Raw genomic sequence first — 21,919 nt, 5'->3', positions numbered from 1 at the left:
TAAATCTTTTTGAAATTATATGAAAAATTATTTTATTAGAAGAAATTTTTAAAAATCTTAAACCTCAGAATTATTTCAAAATTTAGAGTGAAGGCTTTGAAAAAATTATTTCTAACTTCAAAAAGATTCCATCTGGAAACTGTAATTCTGGGAAACCACAGGTCAATAAGCATGACTAGGACTAGAACAAGAAGTTAAGGAAAAGTTATGTAAGAGAGGAAAATTGAAAGATAAAATATTGCTCAATCACCTTGCAAGGATTATCATCTGAGAATTGGATATTATTAAAAATTTGTCTAGAACACTTCTAGCTTTGGGTTACTAAAGATTAAGTGGTGACTTCAGAAACTGTTAATTTCTTTTTGACCAAAAAAATCATAATAATCCACTACCTAACTGCATCACCTCGACACTATTCATCTAAAATAAATCCAATGCTGAACAAATTTGGGAGCCTCAATTTAGCAAGCATATTTTCAAGTAGTAAGTGTATTGTAATATATTGACTAGAATCCTGAAAATGACATGTCATACCAAATACAAAATTCAGAAGCCAAAAGTGACATTACTATTAAGGTTCTTTCTTTTATTACCTGTAATTTAAGATCTTAAAATTTTTTAATGAATTACTATGATGAAATATAAAAGATCACAAAGAAATCACCAAGTTAGACGTTGTAAATATCACAAAGAAAAAATTATCAATGACGTGTAGAAAACAGTACCAACAGGGAACTTCTCCAAAAGAAAGTATTTCAGAAAAAATGTCAATTCTAGATAAATATGAAATACATATATATGAGGAAAACAGTTTGTTCTTGAAAATGAGCTAAAAAAATGTTATTCTCTGGCACTTAAACATGTTAAGATCACGAAAATGTCAACTACGTTAGCAAAAACAATTCAACAAGAGTCATCTTTTTCCTACTTAAAAATTTCTTCCATAGGCAAGAAATGTATATTAACTACAGGAATATAAAGTGGGGTTTTTAATGCAAAAGGATGCAAGGCCAACTTATATGGCATATCTAAAACAGTCAAACTCATAGAAGCAGAGACTAGAATGGTGGTTGCCAGGGGCTGGAATGGGGGAGAGGGGAGGTGCTAATCAACAGGCAAATGTTTCAGTCACACAAGCTAAGTTCTAGAGATCTGCCACATAATAACACTGTGCCTAGAGATAACAATATTGTATTGCACACTTAAAAACCTGTTAAGAGGGTGAATCAGACGTCAAATGTTCTTACCACAATAAAAAAAAAAGAATATAAAAAAAATTCTGTCAGTAGCCACCACAGGAAGCAGGAACAGAGCAGCAAGGCTCACACGTACCTGTGAGAACCACTGTATGCCCTCCACCACAAGCTACTTGGATCACCTTCTCGGGAATTCCGGGCACCAGCTGGGGAATTCTGTGATTGATCAGCAGCTTACTGGGAAGACCTAACTTCCCACTTTCGGGTTCTCCAAATGTATACAATTCTCCCTCCGCTATTGAAGGAAAAGAACAGTGATCAATGACCACATAAACAGGAACAAAATACTGGTCTTTTTGGTATATGTTCGTACATTCAATAAAAAATATAGACAATGACAACTTAATAAATGTGAGCTTTCTTGAGATATTTTTACTGTATGGTAAGGAAATAAAGCTAAGTTTTCTTTTCCCCTTGATTATTCTAATCCAAAATCTTCATGAAGAATTCACAACTATCACTACTAACAGCTAAAAAATTATTTTAGCTGTCTCACAATACATAGGGAAGATGATCTTACTCCTACTTACTTTTAATAAAGAAAAATGACTAGACATTAAGCCCCCATGCAGACATGGATTTTGTCCTGCTCACTACAGTACTGCAAGAACCTAGCAGTGTGTCTAGTACATTAAACATTTAATGAATACTTGTTGAATAATTGCTTTTATGTAACTTGTTTTAGAAAACTCATTTACATGTGAAGTAAACATGCTGAGAGAGCCTTAAGATAGCAGATTTTACTCAGTTAGATGGCACTTCCTCCAGAAAGATTTTATCAAGGAACTTGTGACATTTAGTCACTGCTTTGTCCATACTAACGCTATTGATTTGCTTCTGTTATTACATTTATCACCCTATGACTATGAGCTTCTTCAAAGCAGGAACTTTTTAATTCATTTCTATGAGTTCTATAAAGCAGGAACTTAAAACTTTTGTAAATATATAACCTAAAATAAAGAATGACACAGAATATATCACCATTGGTGTGAAGAAAGAGGTAACACAGCATATCTCGCTGCTTATTGTTTGCATGTCTCTAAGAGAACCATGGTTGACCGTTGACCCACCCCTGGGAATGTGGCCCTTGGAGTGTTTTTTATGTTGGTGATTGATGATTTTGTTATGCACACCTGGAACAATGAATTATGCCAGCTTCGGTTCTTACAGTGGCTTTGTACAAACATCAACATTGATGATGTACACCTGGTTTCATTGTTGAGGGACCTGAGTTTCAGTTTCTGTGACTAGTTGCTAGCTGGAGGTGTCCAGCCCCCTGCATAAAAGCCTCAGACCCTGAGGATAGAGTGGGCTTCCCTAGGCAGAGCCATTGTACACACATCCCTGTACTTCACTGCCAAAGAGAAGGCACGTCCTGTGTGGCCTCAGAAGAGGAAAGACTAGGAAGTTTACGCTGGACCTCTCTGGAAGATAAACATCATTTTCCTGTTGGTTTTGCTCTGTATCCTTTGCTGTAATAAATCTTAGCTATGAATATAACCTGCTATTGAAGTTTGAGAGTCCTTTTAGCAAATCAGAACTTAGGGAAGCTGTGGGACATCTAACACACATGGTATGTGCCACTTAAAACTTGGTCAAATACTGCAAACACAGCTGTACTGATTTTCTGAATTGATCAGCACAGAAAATAAAGTTTTCTGAACCACAGTTTTCTATGAAGTGTTTAGAAAACACTGGCACAGAAGAGGCGCTCAGTAAGTCAGCACCCTTTGCCTTTTTTCTAATGTTTCTTGACTTTCATATGAAGAGAGTTACTAAGTCCAGATGAGTCTCTTTCCACTACTGTCTGTAAATTCCTGCTACTCCTCACACCTTAACATGGGTGAACTGTATGGCATGTGAGCCATATGTCAATAAAGCTGTTTTTTAACTGTTTTTAAAAGGCACAAAAACAAAAAAGCTCAATGTAACACCTGTTGGTTAAGATGGACAATTCTACCTGTTTCTCTACCGGCTAAAGCAGAGTTTAGTCATAAAATTGATTCTAATAGTTTTATTAAAATCCAAATATAAGACAATGATTTTGCTTGAGACCTTTTTTGGTTTTTTTGTTCTTCCATTTGTGTTTTTTTCTTTTTTGTTTTATAAACAAAGTAAGCACAGACCACACCAACCCCAGCAGCCTGAAAGTTGTCAATACGTTGGTAGGGTGCTATTGCTCCAAGGAACACAACCAACTGATCATTCATTCACCTACTCCCTCATTTGACAATACTGATTATCAGTTTGTTCAAGGCACAAAGCGATACAGTGGTGAACAATATCAGCCAAGTCGGAGTATGCCTTCTCTTGGTACCAAGCTGCTACCAATTCATTGGTAAAGCTAGGAGCACTGGAATGGGTCAATCAGCACTTTCTAAACCTGAATCTGAGGTGTACAGAATAAGGAGTAACTATATAAAACAAAGATTTACAGAGATATCTAAGAGGGGCCACAAAGCTATTTCCCCTAGGTGTTTTTACTGTTAGAAAAACCATCAATGAGATAAAAAGCCATGATCATACTTCTCCTATTGTTACTAGTGTAGATGTAGACTATAACAGTTAAGAGTACAACATTTCAAATATCTTAACTAATGTAGAAAAGGTTGCCAGTGACTCCAGGAAAGGGAGAAATTGGAGATGTTGAGAAAAGTCCCAACAAAGGAAATTATATCCCATACTGAATTCTCTTCCTTTTTCATCTAATCTTCATCCCTGTTCCCACAATTAAAGTCTATGACTTATAGAAACAGTAAAAGCAAATTAGCAGGACAAGAGTAGAGTAGGTCAAAGTACCGAGGCAAGTGGATCCAGGAGAAAGTAGCCCATAGGTCTTGTTTTTAATGCCAAAGAGTCTAAGAAGTTTGAGAACCAAAATTTAGAAGGGTTTTTAACATATAAATTTTGTTTTTCTAACAGACTTAATATTCACTAAAAAAGGTGACATGTCAGAGAGGTGGAAATTCTAAACTCTCATTGAAATGAAGAAATGTTGTGACCTAAAGCAGACCAAAATTATTTCATTACATGGACCATTATGGCATTATTTCTATAGAACTGTAGACTCTTATAACATTTTATTATTAATTTAGTAATAACTTAGAAATGGGAGATAACATGATGAATCCAAAATGTTCTGCCTTACTTGTTATAAAAGCTGAATGGTAATATCCACAAGAGACCCAGGAGATAGGTTTCCCAATGGTCACTTGATGAGGGACGCACACATTATCTATATTTTTTAAACCAATTTGTCCTTCAGAATTGTCACCCCACATAAAAAGCTCTCCATCTTCTATAAAGAAAACACAAAGAGGAAAAAAGCTTTTAAAAAGTGGCAGGGCTATCAAGTTATTATATTTCCAACAGACTATTTTTTAATTTAGAAAAATTGTGTGTCTTGAAAGAAAAGTATTACTAAGTCATTTATACCAGCTAGCTACTTAAGAGTTCAATTTCTATTATGAAATGCTTCGATAATGATAAAGGACAGAGAATACCTTGATGTAAATCACTTTAGTCATGTCCATATTTGTATCTCAATAGCAAAGACAGAATATCTTTTCCTATGATAACCTTTTCTTATTGTAATGTCTCTAAACAGAAAATGGTTTCCTCCTTTCGAGCAGGCTGCCTGCAACTGAACTGAAGGACAGCATGAGTCACACTGGACATCTCCTGGGCAAGTTCCAGGCCAAAACAGCCTAGAAGACCTTGCTCTGGGAACACCGTGGAAACGATGCTTTAAAGGAAGAAAAACATAAACGCCTCTCACTAGCTTTTTTTTGACAATTTACTCTTGAAAACACATAATTTAGCTTCAGAGAACAGGAGGTAATTAAAATATATATCATCTCAAAAATAGGCTAACTTATGTTCTTTCTGATAAGAGTTTCAATGTCAGAAAAAGTCAAATTAGGAAAAATATTTTAGAAAGAAATTATCAAGACTTACATCTTTTAATTAATTTAAAATTTTTAATCTTTGAAGTGGTTTAATGATAAGGCAAATAAAAGGAAAATTAAAAATAAGAACCCAAAGAAGGATGTGAAAATGCTAACTGTATGGCTGACAGAACTTAAGGGAGAGAGCTGTAGCTCCAACTCTGGCTCTCCCGACAGCTAGAGCAACACCGAAAGTTACACAGCTCTCCCGACTGGAACAAAGAAGCACACCAGCAGCTTCTTCAGTGAGACCAGCTTTACCTTGGCTCCAAATTTTAAAGAAATTACTGATATGGGCTTTTGATAGAGAGGGTAGAGAGATGTGAAGACCATTATAAATTATATTTTAACAACATATATCCAACAGATTGCTATGGTGTTTCTGATAGCAACTTCATTAAAGTAAGCATAACTTTCAGAACACACGGTGAAGATAATATTTAAGAATATCTAAAGGAACAGATGGACAGTGTAAGTCAGAATTTATTTAAAAATTACCTTCTAAATGTATGTTTACCTCTAACTCTAAATAAGAATAAAATGGAAGTATATGTCATGATTTAAAGTTCTATTTTAAATGTCTTCTGAAAACACATAGTCAATGAAAGAAAACTAAACATCAACGCCATCTTCAATTTCCTGAGTTGGTATACCCTAGTCTAAAGGAAAGAGATGTGTCCCAGCTTGAGATAGAGAAAAGTCTCACCAGTTAATGCAGCTGAACTACTAGATCCAGCAGAGAGCTGTTTAATCTTATGCTGGGATGTAAAAAATTTAATTCGATGAAAGGTATTTCTATCTTCATCATCGCCAAGTCCCAGCTGTCCCTCACTATTTCCTCCAGTTGCATATACTTTGCCTCCTTCTGCACACAGAAAAAAGAAAACATCAGTATACTGTAGTCACCATCTTTATGAGACAGGCCAGTGTATACCAGGTATTTCCTCTATTAACAGCGAAGAAAGTTGAAAGCTGGCATTATCCTATAATTTGATGAACAATTTCATTTCAGTGTCAAAAATAAAGCAAAACAAGCAAGGCTATACATTTTTGTGAGATTTTTATAAAACACGCTAGAGTTTAAGTAGCAATTGGAATCTACAGAATGTGTGGAATACATTTTCTTGCTCATGCAGCACTTTATTAATTCAGAGCAAAAAAGATGAAAGTAATTTCCAAATTAGTTTATAATCCAAATCAAACTATTTAAAAAGAGATGTGGTTCATTAATTTTAAATTCAATACCCATTAAAACTAAGATACAATAGGTAACTAATAAGTAAAATAAGGCAAATTCAAGAAGAATATAATTAGAAACACAAAAATTCTATGTTGTATAATTATTTTAATTTTCTAGCTAAATAGGAAGGCAGTATAGCATTGTGTTTAGGAGAGAGGACTCCAGAGCCAGACTTCCTGGGTGCAAATTCTGGCTTGCCACTTATCAGCTGTGTGACCTTGAATGAGCTGTACTTAACCTCCCAGTGTCTCATTTTCCTCATCTGTAAAACAGGGATAATAATAGTGCCTACTTCATATAATTGTTATGATGATTAAATTAGTTAACATTATAAATTCTTAGAACAGCATTTGGCTCACTGTAAGCACTATATAGACATTTGTTAAGTACTTTCTTAATCAAATAAGAAGCATATCATACTTAGATAATAAACATTGCCAGTAGGCTCTAAAGTAATGAATATTTTAATAAATACACACATATTAAAAATTAGTTATATCTGTCATAAAAATGCACATGAAGTTAAAGCCTAGCTAAATTATAGGGGAAACTGAGGGCAAAATCAACTTGAATAAGTAAACACTTTAGAAAAAAATGAAACCTAATTGAGGAAACAAGACTAGCTTTCAAATGGAAGATACTACAAGCCATGAGGAATTGGACCGCACAATTTAACACATACAGAGCAAACCACAGTTGGTGGAATGCTAAAGCAGTTCACAGAACTACACGAGTAAAAAGTTGAATAGTTTTAGAACAAAAAGTAGTAAAAAGTTTAGTAAAAAGTTGAATAGAAGAAAAAGCTCCAAGGAAGAAGTAAGACACATCTTGGATCCTAAAAGAAAAGAATCTGAATACAAAGAGGAGACATTTCAGCAAGGAAAAAGTAGGAGTGAGGGCAGAAAGGAGAAGAGGAGCCCAGGCAGTGAGAACAGCCTGAAGCCAGAAGCAGCTGTGTGTGTGGCAAAGGAAGTGGGGAAGAGTGCTTGGTGGTCAGGGCCTGGATGTCTAACTGCTCCAGCACCATTTGTTGAAAAGACTACTTTTTCTCCATTGAATTGCTTTGGCAGCTGTGTCAAACAGTAGTTGGGCATACACGTGTGGGTCTACTTCTGGACTCTAGTCTGTTCCATTAGTCTTTGCCTGTCTTTTTGCTGAAGAGCACACTGTCTTGATTACTGCAGCTTTTCAGTAGGTCTTGAAATCAGACAGTACTAGTCCTCCAATTTTGTTAGTTTCACAACTGTTTTGGCTATTCTGAATCCCTTGCTTTTCCATATAATCTCTAGAATCACCTTGTCAATTTCTACACACACAAAGCCTATTTGGATTTTGATTGGAACTGTGCTAATCCACATCAATAGCCTTCTGGGGGTGGCTTCCACTTATCCTCAGAAAAGAAGAGGGAAGAGTAAGATCAAGAGGTGTGAGCACAGATAAGGAGATGCTGTCCCTCGACATAATCCAAGAAAAGAAGCTTTTTCTTCAGCCACTTAACATTTGTCTGCATATTTTCAAAGGAAAACAAGTGTTCTAACCGTTTACATTTTTAAAAATCCTAATCTTACCATCGCCAAGGTACTATTTCTATCAATTTGACAAAGCCGCAAATGTTAGTGGAGTGAGACCTCAGTCTTCAAATGTGGCAGAAAGTCATACAGATTGAGGACTATACCTGTTGCCACTATGGTGTGGGTCCTTCCACAGGCAGCAAATTTCACTTTTTCAGGTTTTAAAGCTAAAAATATAAAATATGACAATTAAAATATTTTATGGTTATGAAAATGATAATCAGGTCAAATATTAACTAGGTGGTAGCACTGAGATTTAAATCCAGTCCTGTCAGACCTCAAAGTCAATGCTCAACTAATAAATCAAAAGTTTTCAGAACTAGTGATGCATCATCAGCAGTGCAGCTTTGAGAAAAATATAGATAGTTCAGCCCCACCCCTGGAGAATCTACGTCAGTAGACCTGAAGTAAGACATAGGCATCTATATATTTTTAAAAACTCCAGAGGTAATTGATATGTGCTGAGATCCACTGCATTGTTATGCTGCCTCCTCATCAATCTGATTTTTTTCCTAGTCTGCTACTTTATGCAGTGAAACACTGTAAGGCCCGTATTCATAGGCATACATCTATGTTAAAGTTCTTCATTCATTCATTTACATATTCAGGAAACATTCACAGAACATCTCCTAAGTGTTTAGCAAAGGGGCTGCAAAGATCACTAAGACAGAGTCCCTGGTCTCAGGGATCCCATAGTCTAGACAATCCAGTTAGCTCACCTATTAGATACTGGAGAGTAAGGATCATAGGAGCTGTGAATAAACCCAAGGGATTAGTAGACTGTGCTCAATAAATACTTTTTGACCAAGTGAAATACTTCAAAAGTTCCATAACAACATCTATAATTAGCATGGACATGATAAATTACACTGAAATTCTGAGCTGAAATTAAGGGTTTGGCTAGGAAAATAAAAAAACACTGTTCTTGCTACATCCTAAGGAATCTCCATCGCCATTCAAGTTTAGTTGATGTTCATAGGTCACAACCAAACAGAAGTTTCGCACATAATAGTGAGAAAGCTTTGTAAAGGTACTGTACGTCCCATATTTTCTGGGATAGTTCTGATTTAAAATATTTTGTCCCGTTGTTCTTGTAAGAACACTAGTACTAATCAACCCCTAGTCCCAATGTTTTGTTCAGCACATCTACTCACTACATTACAGCAAGGCAAAATGTGTTTTATAAAACTAGCAACTACACAGAAGCATGATGTCCACAAGTCTAATAAATGACACAGAGCTCAAAATTCTAACATATTATATTGTTTGTTCTTTGATATACAATAACAGTAATATTTAAGAAGGTTTACAAACAGGCCAACAACAAAAAAAGGATGTCCAAGTGCAATACCATAGAACCATTACCTCCTTTGTGGTGTCTGAGTTTAAAATCAGTGTGATTTTTACTCTCTAACATAAAAGTAGTTTTGAATATCATAAACAATAGAGTTAAATGTCAATAATATTCAAGTAAATATCAGCAAATAAAGAACTGAAGGATTTATTATTTATAATATGATAATAAAGAACCACACAATTAATATAAAAGTACTTTATATAGTTTAAGTATTTAAAGTGATAAAGAAAAGACCCCAAACCTTTGATACATGTTGGCTTGCTCACAGGTGATTCTGATCCTAATCCTAACTGGCCCCAGTTGTTACTGCCAAACACGTAAAGTTTATTATTTCCTGGTGGGAAGAAAAAAATAATAAACTGAAGCATTTTCAACATAATGTGAGATGAAGCCATCACAAAGCAATAAAAAAACTATACTTAAAAGCTGTCATTGGTTTTCCATGTTGAAACAAGCTACCTTGTCCATCCATGTGTAGCCAGATTCTGTTGGGTGTAAAAAGTTTCTAAGATTATACAAGGACAGGTTTTTTTTGTTACACAGATATGTTAAAATAGATTTACTCCAAGAAAGTAAGGTGTATAGAAAACAATTTATATTTACTAAGGGAACTAGTATATTTACTAAGGGAACTTAAAATTTAAGAGACTCTCTTGATAAATCAATTTGTCAAGAATTCTCTGGCAAAGTAAAGAAAACACTTTCTGTATATTTTCAACATGTTTCAAACACAGTACATCTACAATATTTAGGATTCTTTAAGTATTACTAACATCGTTTAGGATTTTAATACTAACCTGTAACAACAGCAGTATGTTCATCTCCACATGCAAGACATATAGGTATATCATTTTTAAACCAGAATTTGCTGGGAATATTTTCAGCAAATCTAGTTTTTCCAAATGTAAACACAGCACCCGAATCTGCAAATATACAACAGTTTCTATTTTACAACTTTTACCATGTTGCCTGTTACTCAAATATTTTTTCAAGTCATTTATCTATACAGATTCCATGTCTCGTGACACCTTTGTCTCTGCTCTAGCACCGTTTACGCCTTCCTTCTTCCATCTTAATTCAGTCTTACTGCTCAGACTTCTTTCTAGATTAATGAAATCTGATAAACACGTATTATTCATTTACCAGAGTAAAGTAAGAAATATATTATCACAAGGAAGGAAGTCCTTGATTATCAGTAGTGCTGCTGTCACCAGGGAGACCATCTGCTCCCTTGAATGAGCTGTTAGAATCCGTGCCCACTCCCGCAGGTTAACACCTCAGGGTCTAGCCCCTGACTGAGGGCTTTACTCCACATACAGAAACAGCACAGTAGTGAGTTTCATCATTAGCACCATGAGGATGCAGGATGCGGAGACTCAACATTCTTAGATTAAGTCATTAAATACTACTTGATCTGAGTAGTATTCACAAACTGTTTTGGTCCCATACCATTTTGGAGAGATACCAAAACCCCGGCCAGTTCCCAATAACCATTTAAACTCTCCCCCCACCCCCATCACCAAACAGGAGACCAGAGCCAGCTTTTGAGGAAATCTCAAGGAGGATGATCACGCGTAAATAAAGGAATGGGTTAGGAGAAGGGAAAACACAGCAAACATAAGTATTAATAACAAATATTAAGGTGCAAAAAACTAGTCACTATGGAAAACTTTTGAGAACAATTGTGAGGCCTGTCAGTTCAAACTGATAATTGAGATCCAGGAGGCCAGAAGAGGCTCTGAACTTTTCTAGAAGGAATAATTTTAACTGTTTTGTCCTGCTCCTCCACAGGAAGCCTTCCCTGATAACCTCACCCCAAGCCAGTGTTTGGCGTCTCTGCTCTGGGCCCACCCCCGCCACACCTCCCCACCCCGACCCCGAATCAACTATCAACCGCATTTTCACGTTGTTTACTTTCTTATATCTCTCACTAAGCTCTGAACTCCAGGAGGCAGGAATCTAATCATGTTTGAGCCAAGAGCATGGCAGAAAACGGAACAGGTATTTCAGCGAACGCATGATTCTGCTCTAATCCACGAGCGTTGGGCGAGACCCATTAGCGGGTCAGAAAATCAATTTAGTGGGTCAAGATTACCATTTCTAAAGGAACATACTATAGAAAAGATCTGAGCGCATCCCAAGTAGCTAGAGTTAGTTACTGCTTCGTGAAATGTCTATTTCTGTTACACAGTATGGAGGCGGTACCGGGTCACAATGTCAAACGTATTTCTGGAGCGCAGGGGAGAGTCTTAACCGTCGCTAACTGAACCTCTTCTCGCCTTTTCTGCAAGTCGGTTCCCCACCTTCTTTTACCTCACGCGCCCCGGGCACCCACTCTTTACAGCCTTCAGTACATAACTAGGGACTTCGAAGGGGGGACTTTGGGGAGTTTATAGGGCGGTAAAAACCGCCCCTGCCTTCGAGAAAGTTCATCGAAAGTTTATTTAAAATGAAGAAGAAAGGCACCCCCTCCCTTCTTGTCCCCCTTCCCCTCTCTCCCCTCCGTCTTTCGCGGGGGCGCGGCCCGAGCTCCAGCCTCAGCCCGGCGGCCGCGGCCCGAGCCTGTCCCTCGACGGGGCTGGCCCGGAGGCGGGGCCTGGCCGCCCGCCCGCCCGCCCGCGGACCCTCCCTCCCGGCCCGCCGCCACCGCCGCGACTCACCGGGCACCACCTTCTCGTGTTCCTCCATGCCGAGGACGGCGAAGGAAACCTGCGCCTGGGCCGGGAAGACAGCCGGGTCGAATCGGCGGGGCCTAAGGCAGCGCCTCAGCCCCGACGCGGGCCGCGAAAGCCCCCTCGGCCCTCACAGCTACACTCCGGCGTCGGCGACGACCACGTTTCAGGACGTCAACAAACAGCACGCGGAGCGTTAGAAGCCGCGCGCCCTCTGGTGGCCCGGAAGGGAGGGGCGGCCAGGCGGAGCCGTGATGCCCCTTAATGCGCACGCGTACATTGGTGGCTGTCCCGGCCCGGCAGAGACTGGGTCCGAATAGTGACAAACGTCACAAATGCCACATACTCTGGCACTCAAGTTGTTTGGCACAGGCAAACGTAGAACACAACTGTGATAATCCTAGTAATAGTGACCATCTATAATTCTAAATGAGGTAGGTACTCTGCTAAACGTGTAAATCACATTTGTATCCGCAACATCTAAACCAACACCTGGCAATATGCTAGATGCTCATTAAATATTTATTGAATGAATGAGTCCTACTACAGCCCTGTAAGGGGAAATTATACAGGGGGAGAGCTGGAGTCCTGTTTAGCCAGTCCCGCCTGTAATCTGATCAGCCCCGCTGTGTCCTCCCACAGAAGAAGGATGAGGTATACAATCTACTACTGACAGAACATGCACAAAGAGATTCACCAACAGCAGAACATTATTGCTCTAGAATTTGCCCAGAGATGAACCCTAGTGTCCCGTGCATCAACACTTGGCAATCATAAAACAAACAGGCAAAAAGCCATCTTCTAGGATGAGTAGATTTATGTACATGTGGTAGTTGTGGGCATGGGCTCTAGAATGAAAGCTGGATTCAAGGATCCCTGAATTCCTGTGTACTAGAGCATGTTACCGACATTTTCAGGGAGTTAGCATTAAAATTTGGAGGGGAGATTAAACTATCCAATATACAAATAATCATTTGCTTACAAAACAAAGTGGGGGGTGACTAAGAAAGTATCTAACAAGGAACATTGACCTGGTGTGAGGGGTTAAGAAAAGCTTATGGGGGACCCCCCCGGTGGCCCAGTGGTTGAGTTCGCGCGTTCAGCTTCTGCGCCCCGGCTTCGCTGGTTTGGATCATGGGTGTGGACATGGCGCCGCTGGGCAAGCCATGCTGTGGTAGGAGTCCCATATATAAAGTAGAGGAAGATGGGCAGAGATGTTAGCTCAGGGCCAGTCTTCTTCAGCAAAAAGAGGAGGATTGGCAGCAGATGTTAGCTCAGGGCTAATCTTCCTCAAAAAAAAAGAAAAAGAAAAAGAAAAAAGAAAAGCTTATCAGAAGAAAGGACATTAAAGCTAAGAACCTAAGAAGGGGAAACCGGGAGGGTGAGAGAACTCTGGACAGAGAGTAGATCCTTATGAGCAAAGGCTCCTAAGGAGCTTTGCTCTTTCCAGAGCTCAAGGAGGTGACACTGGCTCATGGCAAGGTGGCAGGGTCTTGGGCCTGTCAAGGACCTGAGGTTTTATCCTGAGGACAATGGGAAGCCACTGAGACTTTTTAAGCAGTGGATTGACAGGATCAGTAATGTGTATTCCTGGAATCATTCTGCCTGGCTGCTTTGTGGAGAATAAATTGGAGCAGAGAGGAGGGTTCAGAGGCGATTGCAGAAATTCAGACAAGCAGTCACGCTGGCTTGGAATACAGTGTACTGGTACCAGAGAGGAGCGGGCAAGTCTGAAAACGTTTTAGGAGGTAGAATCAACAGCAAACAGTGTCTGACTGTTGACTCCTAGGCAGGGTAGGACTACAAAATAGCTCTTAGGGCAACATCAAAGAAGGGGTCCTAAATGATCTTCAAAAGGATTGGATATTCTTTTTAAAGCATCATTATAGTCACTATGGGAAAATCAGAATCTCTGAAGACTTACTTTAGTTGTGATATGCTTTAGTTTGTTTTTTATTTCAAAATAGAGTAAAGCACATTTTGGTGCTTAGCACACCCCAAGGTATGGTATTGATGCAGCCTACTCCCACGCTTCCGAGGTAAGCCAACAGGGGGAAGGTGGCACCATTTACTGAGATGGGGAACACTGAGGAAGGAGCAGGAGAGGTTGGAGTTAGGCAGGTTGGGTGAGAGAACATGACAGTTCACCCTTGAGCAGACTAAGGCACCAAAGTGGAGGTGATGAGCTGAGCACGTAATGGGGGAGCAGAAGCCCCAGTTGGAGGCACATATTTGGAGGATGCCTAGGTCTATGTAGTGACAGTGGCCTTGGGAAAAACTACCAGGGAAAAGCCTGGAAAGTGACCATAGAATGAGCAGAAAAGAGAGGCTAGGAAGAGTCATGGCAAAGCCCAAATTTTAATGACCCAGCAACAGATGATGAAGCTGAAAAGGAGAGAGAATGACCAGAGAGAGAGAGCCTATGGAATGGGGTTTCAACAGGAGGGTGTGGTCAGTTGGGTCACGTGATACTGAGAACCGAAGTAAGGTGAAAACTAAATGCCCACTGAATTTAGCAATGAGGAGATCATTAATGGTGTTGAAAAGAGCCGTTTGGTGGAGTGATGGAGGAAGAAACAATATTGGAGTAGTTAGAGAGTGGGAGGAGCTGAGCGAAAGAAGTGAGGATGAATGCTTTACAGACAGGAGATAGAGAGGGGACAGGAGAGGAGGGGAGATAGTAGTTGGAGGACAGAAGGTGGCTGGAGGGCTTTTGTTAAGCTTGGAGAAACTTGAGGATGCCGAAGGGCAAACTGAATAGAAGGGAAGAAAGCATAGATTTAGAAGAGTGAAGGAATAATCAATAATGTTAGGGAGGAAAAAACAGCAACCAGATCTCATGTAGAGGGATTGGCCTTGGCTAGAAGGAGAGACACTCTTCTAGCATAAAAAGAAGAAAGGAAGAAAGTCTCCTTTCACAATATACTACTGATATATATATGATATATCTATACACTATTGATATATATGATATAAATATATATCATATATGTAATATATGATAATACTATTGTCTGTCTCAGAAGGTTGTTGTGAGATAGTAGATAATGCATTAGAATCTACAGCTTGGTGACTGGAATAGAGCAGCCCTCAACTGTGTTAGCTCGTGTTAATAAGGCAGAGTTGGCTATGCTCATTGTAGTAGTCAGCATAACCCAGGTTATGCTGCAACGCAAACAAGAGCCCAATTGCAGTGACTTAAGGCAAACCAGTTTCTTTCTCACTCATGCTACATGTCCAGTGTGGGTCAGTGGGGGTATCTGCTCCACCTGGTCACTCAGGGGCCCAGGCTAACTGATAGAGGTTCAACAATCTTGTAGCTACACTGTATGTGACTCCGGACCCCTTTGGTTGCTGTAGCAGGGCAAGAGAGAGAGGGGGCAGGAAATTAAATGTTTCAGGCCAGAGGCGGCACGTTTCTCTTCCTCACAACCCATTGGCCAGATCCAGTGTTCTGTGCCCCTGTGCGCTGCAGAGGGGCTGGGAAATGTGGGAGCTCCCGTGACACTCAGTGAGTAGTAAATACTTCGCCACAATCCCTGTTGCTAGATGGTTTCAGCCTGTGGTGTCCCCTCCCTCGTGTTGGAGAAGGCAGAGAGTTCTAAGGTATAATTTTATGCCTCTGAGCTTATAGTTGTGTGCTCTTTCAGTGTCCCCTTCATACATGGCCAACCACTCATAGACGTCTCAGGAAATCATGTTGATATACAGAAGTCATCACCCATCTGACAACATGTGCAACTCTTGGCAATTCCCTCTATTAATTCTAGTTGTTATTCATTTCTGGAGCATTTTATGTCAACTAAAAATAGAGGCATGTATGAACAAGGGAGACATTTGATGGATTATGCTTCCTAGCTGAGCTAGTTCCTTGACAGCCTTCAACAAAACTTCCAAGGCCTGTATTTGGAGTTGCATTACAATGCAGCTGCCATCGATGTTTATTTCTCTATTTGGAATCAGATAAACAGATGTGTCTCCACTTCGAAAACTCCACTATAAAATCCCATAAATATCCAAATTCACAAATCCGATTCTAATGGCTTCGTTGATTTCTGAAATTTTGTAGTGTGCCTCCAGGATATGTGAACTGAGGACGCACAGATCCAAAGCCAGGGAGTTTTATTTATAAAGAAGAAAAAGAGGGTAGGTGGGGACCTCTGAGCTATTATCCCCAGGGAAGAAATTTTTCACCTTTCTTAATTATTTAATCCAGTATTTTTCAGTCTTTAACGTGCATACAAATCATCTAGTGGTCTTGTTAAAATTCAGATTCTGATTCTGTAGATCTAGGGTGGGACCAAGGAATTTGCATTTTCAACAAGTTCCCAGATGATGCTGATGCTACTGGTTGATGGATTACACTTTATGTAGCAAGGGCTTAACTCGTGGAAAAGCATAAGAACTAGTTTGTGGAAGGATTAAGGAAAAGGCTGGTAAATGTGATTATAGGCAATTTAATGGATAAAGGATCTAGCACTCAGAATATGTATAGAATACCAACAAATCAATAAGAAAAACACGAAAGTATAAGATAAAAAGTGGGCAAAAGGTATTGCATTCACAGAGATGAAAATCCAAAAGGCCGATAAACATATGATGTTTAACCTCACTGGAAATAAGGAAAATGCAAAATAAGTAATGATGAGATGACAATTTATACTCGTATGATTGGCAAAAATAATAACATTAATAACTTTAAGTGTATTTGAGTATTTAGGAATACAGGAAGCTTCCTGGAGAAAGTATAAATTAGTGCAACAGTTAGAAAACAATTTGCCAAAACTACCTGTGCCCAAAGAGCCATACATGAGGATATTCATCGCAGCATTGTTTATCCTAGGAAAAAGTGGAAATAGCCTACATGTCCAGCAGTAGAGGAATGGATGGACTGTTTATTCACACAGAGGAATATCATACGGCAGTTATCATAAATGAATCAGATTTACATGTATGGAAATGAGAAATTCTCAAAAACTTAATGTTGAGAAAAATAAAATTATAAAATGGCATGTTCTGTATGATGCTGTTTTGTCTAAAAAAATTTAAGCACATGAAAAGAAGACTATTTGTATAGAGATATACATATATAGAATATGATCATTCATGGGAATAGTGTACACCATGTTAAGGAGAGTCATTTCCTCTGGGACAGGAAGGAAGGGTGAGGGATGAATGGTGAAAGCTCAAAAGTATCTGTAATGGTTTGCTTCTTTAAGAAGAACAGAGATCTAAAACAAGTATGGCAAACTGTTAACATCTTTTCAATCAGAGTGGTGGATACAGGAGCGACTGTTATATAGTCATTTGCTGAATGACGATGCTTTGGTCAATGATGGGACCACAACGGTAGTCCCATAAGATTAGTACCATATAGCCTAGGAGTGTAGGAGGCTATACCATCTAGGTTTGTGTAAGTACCGTAAGGGATGCAGAAATTTCCCTCTACCCTTCTAGGTTCTTCTGGCTGCTCTGAGAATTAAATTGACATGAGACAGATTAACAGGAAAAAAACAAACAAAAGTTTAATAACATGTACACGTGGAAGAAACTCAGGAAAATCGAGTAACTCACCAAAACGGCCAAAGCCATCACCTTAAACACTGTCCTCAGCTAAAGACAAAAGAAGATGTTCGGGATGGGAGGGTCAGGGAGCTCAAAGGGAAGAAAGGCAATTCACAGTAGGTGAAAAGGAGCAAATATTTGGAAAACAAGTGTTTGGCCACACGGAAACAGAATAACTCAGAGGGAAGCCCAAAAAACAGGCTTTTCTAGGTTCCTCCCTATCTACCACCCAGTTCATGTTATGCTAAGGTGATAGCTCACTTCCTGAGATGGGTTTTAATCTGAATTCTTTTAGAAAGTTATGGGGGAGGTAACAAGGAAAACTTTCTAAGTCTTTTATTTCTTAAAAATAATCAGCCTAAAATAATCCTCATGTTAAAGAGACACATGTTGGAGTGGAAAATTTTGTTCCCCTTCAGTACACTCTATTATGTTTGCACAACAATAAAATCGCCTAATGACACACTTCTCAGAACATCCCATTCATTAAGCAACACATGCCTGGATTGTTTTCTATATTCTAACACTCAATTGAAATATTTTTAATTAGAAGCAAAACATTTTTTCTTTTTAAGTCAACTTAATTGAGACACAATTTAAATAAAATAAATGCACCCATTAAAGTGTATACTTTAATGAGCTTTGACAGATGTATATATCATTATACCATGTAATCACTACCCTAAGCCAGATAAACATTTTCCTCTCCCACTCTCACTCTCTAGGCAAAAACCACCATTCTGGTTTTTCTTCAGTCATAGATTAGTTTTGTCTTTTGTACAATTTCTTTTGTGTCTGGCTTATTTCACTCCGCAAAATATTTTGGAGATTATGCCATGTTACTATGTATATTAATAATTTGTTCCTTTTTATGGATATACCTTAATTTATTTATTCATTTAGCTGTTGATAAACATTTGGATCATTTCCAGTGTTGGGCTCTAATAAATAAAACTGCTATGGATATTCACGGGTTTTTTGTGCATAAATGTTTAAATTTCTTTTGAATAAGGCCCTGGCGTCCTTGGTCAGTTTATGTACTGTGAATATTTTCTTCCAGCCAATGGCTTGCTTTTTTCAAATTTAAGGAGGAGAAAAGGAAAAATAAATAAAAAGAATCCAACCAAAAAAGATCAATGGACAAAAATAGGGAGTTTATGCAAAAAGAATCCAAATTTCAAACATTTGAAAAGACAATCAAATCTACTATTAAAAGTGCAAATAAAATTTATTTATTTCACCTATAATATTGGCAAGGATTAAAAAGATTGCCAAGATCCAGTTAGCAGGAGAAATAAGCACCTTCATTCACAGTTTGTGGGAATTCAAAAAGGTATGACCTTTTCAAAAGGCAATTTGGCAATACCAATTATAATTTTTATCAAAAAGGCATAAAATTCTTACTCATTATAACCACTTCTGTAGATAAGTTCTTCCAGAATTTTTTCTATAGAAATATACAAATTTACACCAAAAATATATGCAAGGATGTTTATTGCAGCACTGTTTCTTAGAGTAAAAAATTTAAAGACACCTAAATGACTTCAATAAGCTAATGAATAAGTAAATTATTGGGCTTCCATACAATGGAATACAATGCAACCACGAAAATCAGTATAATAGTTTTATGTATACTTATATGGAAAGATATATAAGATCAAGTTTTAAGTGATAAAAACAAGTTGCAAAATAATACGTAGAGTACTATCGCATTTTATAAAAAATAAATTATCATATATGCGTATATGGATTGGTGTGCTATATGCATAGGTAAAAATTTGGACCAATATTTACTATACTGCTTAATAATAGTTCCTTCTGGGGTGTGGAATTAGAGAGGCCTTCTAATTTCTAAGTCATACATATCTGTATGGTTTTAATCTTTTACAATGAACGCAATTTGCTTATTCAACCAAAACTAAAGTTTCAAAATGTAAAATAATAAACCAAGAACTAATAGAAGCTGACAATCATAATAGCTAACGTTTAATGAGCATTTACTATCTGGCAGGCACAGTTCTAAGTACTTCACATCCATTAACTTATTGAATCCTCATAAAACTGTCTAGGGTATATTTTATTGAGTCTCTCCATTTCACAGATGAAGACACTGAGGTACAGAGAATTAAGTAACTTGTCCAAGGTCAAACAGTAAGACGTGGAGCCAAGATTTGAACCCATATCTGTCTGTCTACAGAACCCTAGCTCTTAGGGCTATGCCACCTGCTTATCGAGGAAAAATTAAAACACATGTGGAAGGAAAAAATTATTTTAGAAGATCCTAGTTCATACCAATTCTGAACAAACTTGTTATCCATTGATTACTATACAAGTTTTGAGCATAAAGTAGTAACAATTGTGTCCCTTTATTGTTTTCATTGTATGCCAGAGACCTGATCGAGGCCTTTTACCTACATTGCCCCTTTAAATATATGTTCAGAAAGTTCTAGCTTCAAAATATATCTGTAAACTCATCATATCTCGTTACCTCCTTTATTACCTCTCTGTTCTGAAACAACATCACCTCTCACCTGGACTGCGGTCATCACTTCTTAATTGGTGCCCCTGCCACCATCCTAACAGCATTCCCAATCCAGGAATCAGAGCAATCCTTTTAAGGGCGTGACACGCTTTCCCCTTTCTCAAAACCCTCCAATGGTTTCCCAGCTCACTCAAAGTAAAAGCCAAAGTCCTAACAATTGCCTACAAGACCTTGCATCCTCTGACTCTCTACCTCATTGAGCTCATCTCCCACCCCAAACCTGCAAGCAAGGAATTAAGTCACTTTACAGATGTTAATGATCTGTAAGTGATTCTATTAGCAAACATTGAACCAGGAGTCAAACCTCATTTTAATTGACACTGATGATTGGACCCCCTCCATTATAACATGCTCTAAGAAAATGGTTATTTTCTGCAGTCATATGAGCCTTATTTTTGCTAGACATAACTGAGACATTTGCCCTTCTTTGAGAGGCCACTTAGTCCAGCATTGCTGAGAACCTGCCTCGCCTCTTCTTTCAGAGAGACTCTGGAGCTTGGGGGTATGTTTTTGTACAAAGTCGCAGAAGTGAAACTCCTTAATCTTTACATTTCTATTAAATTTTAGAAAACAGATTTATTTCCAAGAATAATTTTAAAGATGAATGAAAAATATAAAATATTTTCAAGAAGAAAAAAATCCTTTGGGGTGACAAATAAAGGGTGACTATAAAGAAATGGATCTGATGATCTCGGGTGGCTCACTAACTCAGGAGACAGCTCCAAAAGAAGAGTTGTGAGGGGTCTGTGGCAGTAGGTGTGTGACTAGGTAATTTCCTGGGTGACTACTTAGAAGGATCAGGTACTGTGATGATAATGGCTTAGATTATTATACTCTTAATATGTGCCAGATACTGGTCTAAGCACTCTATCTATTAATTATTTAAATCTGCATATTACAGAAGAGAAAACTGAGGTACAGAGAGGTTAAATTCTATCCGCTAAAACATGGTAGGGCTGACGTTTGAACGCATGCAGTCTGCTTCCGGAATCGATCCTCCTAACAATTACCCTCTACTGCCTCTTGAAAGAGCACAGAGCAGTGGGCTTCAAACTTTTTAGATTACACATCCTTATTCATAACCCACCAGAAGGCAGAAGACGTGAGAGCTCTGATGTCACTCATGCAAATCAGCTTCCTGGGTAGATATCGAGCACTTGAGGCTATCAGCTGATGCACAGAATCAGTGAGAAGGTTGAGGAATGAGGCTCAGACAAAACAAAGGCAGAGATCAAGAAAAGCTACCTAGCAGAAGCAGTACATAAGTCTTTACATATTTTTAAATACACTACTGTACTGATATATCATGTACATTGTAAAACATACACAAAAATGTTTGAAAATGATGAGATAAAAAATGAACATAAGTGAAAGTTCTAATATTTTATTTCCTCCACCAACATGGATTGTCTGGGGCAGCTCCCGAGGGACACACACCTCAATTTAGAAAATAGGCTTAGGATAGCAGAGTTTTGAAGTCTGGCTTTATCACATAGTACCTGAGTAATCTGGGCAACTCTTTGCCTCTGATTCTTCGTCCGTTAAATCAGGATGATAACTTCTAATTTGCAGGATTGTGCAGTTTAAATGAGATGATGTGTACAAAACCTGTAGTGCCTGGCTTTCAGTAAGCTCTTTCCATATTATTTACTTTCCCTAATAATTTTAATCCCCATTATTTGTTTCATGGTTTGTGTTTTTAAAATGTCATTACCTCGTACGTACTGTTCTAATGAAGCTGGAGGCAGCCCTGCAGTTACACTTGGTGC

At 38.4% G+C, this 21,919-nt stretch overlaps 2 protein-coding genes across 2 annotated transcripts in view; both read right to left on the bottom strand.

Moving 5' to 3' along the window:
- The window catches only part of RPGR (retinitis pigmentosa GTPase regulator), a 54,524-nt gene extending 41,344 nt beyond the window's left edge, over nt 1-13,180 (bottom strand). The window contains exons 1-7 of the mRNA XM_046649070.1: nt 12,032-13,180; nt 10,169-10,294; nt 9,613-9,705; nt 8,119-8,181; nt 5,910-6,068; nt 4,405-4,554; nt 1,294-1,491 (exon numbers count right to left, since the gene is read on the bottom strand). Of these exons, the coding sequence (XP_046505026.1) occupies nt 1,294-1,491; nt 4,405-4,554; nt 5,910-6,068; nt 8,119-8,181; nt 9,613-9,705; nt 10,169-10,294; nt 12,032-12,059 (817 nt within the window). The 5' untranslated portion in view covers nt 12,060-13,180. The remainder of the gene's footprint in view (nt 1-1,293; nt 1,492-4,404; nt 4,555-5,909; nt 6,069-8,118; nt 8,182-9,612; nt 9,706-10,168; nt 10,295-12,031) is intronic.
- The window catches only part of LOC124232097 (X-linked retinitis pigmentosa GTPase regulator-like), a gene marked incomplete at its 5' end in the record, with an annotated part of 19,377 nt that continues 9,697 nt past the window's right edge, over nt 12,240-21,919 (bottom strand). Inside the window, one exon of the mRNA XM_046649068.1 lies at nt 12,240-12,349. Within this exon, the coding sequence (XP_046505024.1) occupies nt 12,240-12,349 (110 nt within the window). The remainder of the gene's footprint in view (nt 12,350-21,919) is intronic.

Source organism: Equus quagga, unplaced genomic scaffold (assembly GCF_021613505.1).
Source record: "Equus quagga isolate Etosha38 unplaced genomic scaffold, UCLA_HA_Equagga_1.0 HiC_scaffold_241_RagTag, whole genome shotgun sequence".
NCBI classification, from domain to species: Eukaryota; Metazoa; Chordata; class Mammalia; order Perissodactyla; family Equidae; genus Equus; species Equus quagga.
This window is presented reverse-complemented; position numbering and strand designations above follow the sequence as displayed.